The sequence below is a fragment of the Haplochromis burtoni genome, unplaced genomic scaffold, assembly GCF_018398535.1.
Source record: "Haplochromis burtoni strain Fernald_Lab_line unplaced genomic scaffold, NCSU_Asbu1 Contig_1251, whole genome shotgun sequence".
NCBI classification, from domain to species: domain Eukaryota; kingdom Metazoa; phylum Chordata; class Actinopteri; order Cichliformes; family Cichlidae; genus Haplochromis; species Haplochromis burtoni.
This window is the reverse complement of record NW_024583612.1, coordinates 1-1,328: the sequence shown is the minus strand read 5'-3', so window position 1 is coordinate 1,328 and position 1,328 is coordinate 1. Positions and strand designations below refer to the sequence as shown.

At 36.2% G+C, this 1,328-nt stretch overlaps 1 protein-coding gene across 1 annotated transcript in view; it reads right to left on the bottom strand.

The window, feature by feature from the left end:
• LOC102298646 (interferon-inducible GTPase 5-like) overlaps nt 1–1,168 on the bottom strand; it is a 12,112-nt gene extending 10,944 nt beyond the window's left edge. The window contains exons 1-2 of the mRNA XM_042216770.1: nt 700–1,168; nt 126–147 (exon numbers count right to left, since the gene is read on the bottom strand). Of these exons, the coding sequence (XP_042072704.1) occupies nt 126–147; nt 700–1,168 (491 nt within the window). The remainder of the gene's footprint in view (nt 1–125; nt 148–699) is intronic.
• Between the last annotated feature and the right edge of the window lie 160 nt (nt 1,169–1,328).

The following is a 1,328-nucleotide window of genomic DNA, read 5'->3' as shown; positions in this document are numbered from 1 at the left end:
AGAAGCAGTACATCCTCCAGCCACACAGTTAGTGTTCAGTATAATAAAACTTCCTCAAAGCAGATTTAAATTATTTTATTGTCCAGTTGCAGCTGAAACTACCATCATTAAATCCAGAAACTGACCTCAGGTACAAATCACACAGGTCTGCAACCAAAAAACTAAAGAGAAATTTGGGTTGTTTCTTATAGAATTTTACTCACTGAAACTGAGAAAAATAATTTAAAAATTCCATCTTATTAGGTTTTCTTGCAAAAATGCTTTTAGTTTTTATTAAACGTAAAAATGTCCCTTTTTAAACTGAAATCTGGTATCCTATACCTGAGTCAAAAAAACATCTAATAGTGATTTCATACATTAATTAATGCAAATTGCAAATAGAAATTAGGGGGGGGGGTTGTTGTGTTTGGCGGTATGAAGAAATCAGATGATCATGTCCCAACAGGTTAATTTTGTTAATGAATCTCAGAACAGTTATGCATAATTAATTGTAATAAAACATTGATTTTTTTTCATCGCTGTTATGCTTTTTTAATGTAAGCTCCTCATGTTTTGCAAAGAAACTGTACGTGATGGAGGGACATGGAGATCATTTTTGGATTCAGCACCATAAAAAACATGACATTTAACAAAAATATCCCATGCAGCTGAAATTTTTTTCAGACCTGTGTTATTTTGCATCTGAACGAGGTCGCTCACCTTGAACGCAGTCGTCTCTGATTTTTGTCAGAGTCTCCTCTTCACTGAAGTCTCTCTTTTTTCTCCCAGCATTTATAACGTCATCAGTTTTTGAGAAAACAAAGTAGAACTTTTTCTTCATCCTCTGAATCTCCTGCACGAGTTTCACATCATTCTCTTTGAACCGAACAGCTGAGATGATGATGAAGAAGTCAAACTTCTCAAATCCAACACGTTCCAGGTACGTGTCAGATGGAAAATTTGGGGTACCAACTCCAGGAAGATCCCAGAATTTAACATTTGGATAGTTTGGATGGAAGTATTCTTTAACCTCCATGGTGCATTCTGTAACACCAGTCGGAGCAGCTCCCTCATCATCATCACTCACACCTCTGAAGGCATTAACAAAGGTGGATTTGCCAGAACCAGTTTCCCCTGTGATGGCGATATTCAGTGTGATGCCATTCATCCCCAGTGGCTCCTTGATCATTCCAACAGCTGATGGTTTGTCATGGAGTTGTAGAGCTTTAATTTCTTTTGTAACTGCAGTAAGAGAGATGTTGAAAGTTATTACACAACTGGAAAAATAATAATACCTAATTTTTTTTCAGTTAACATACAAAACTGTATGATGTCAAGACCATTTCAGT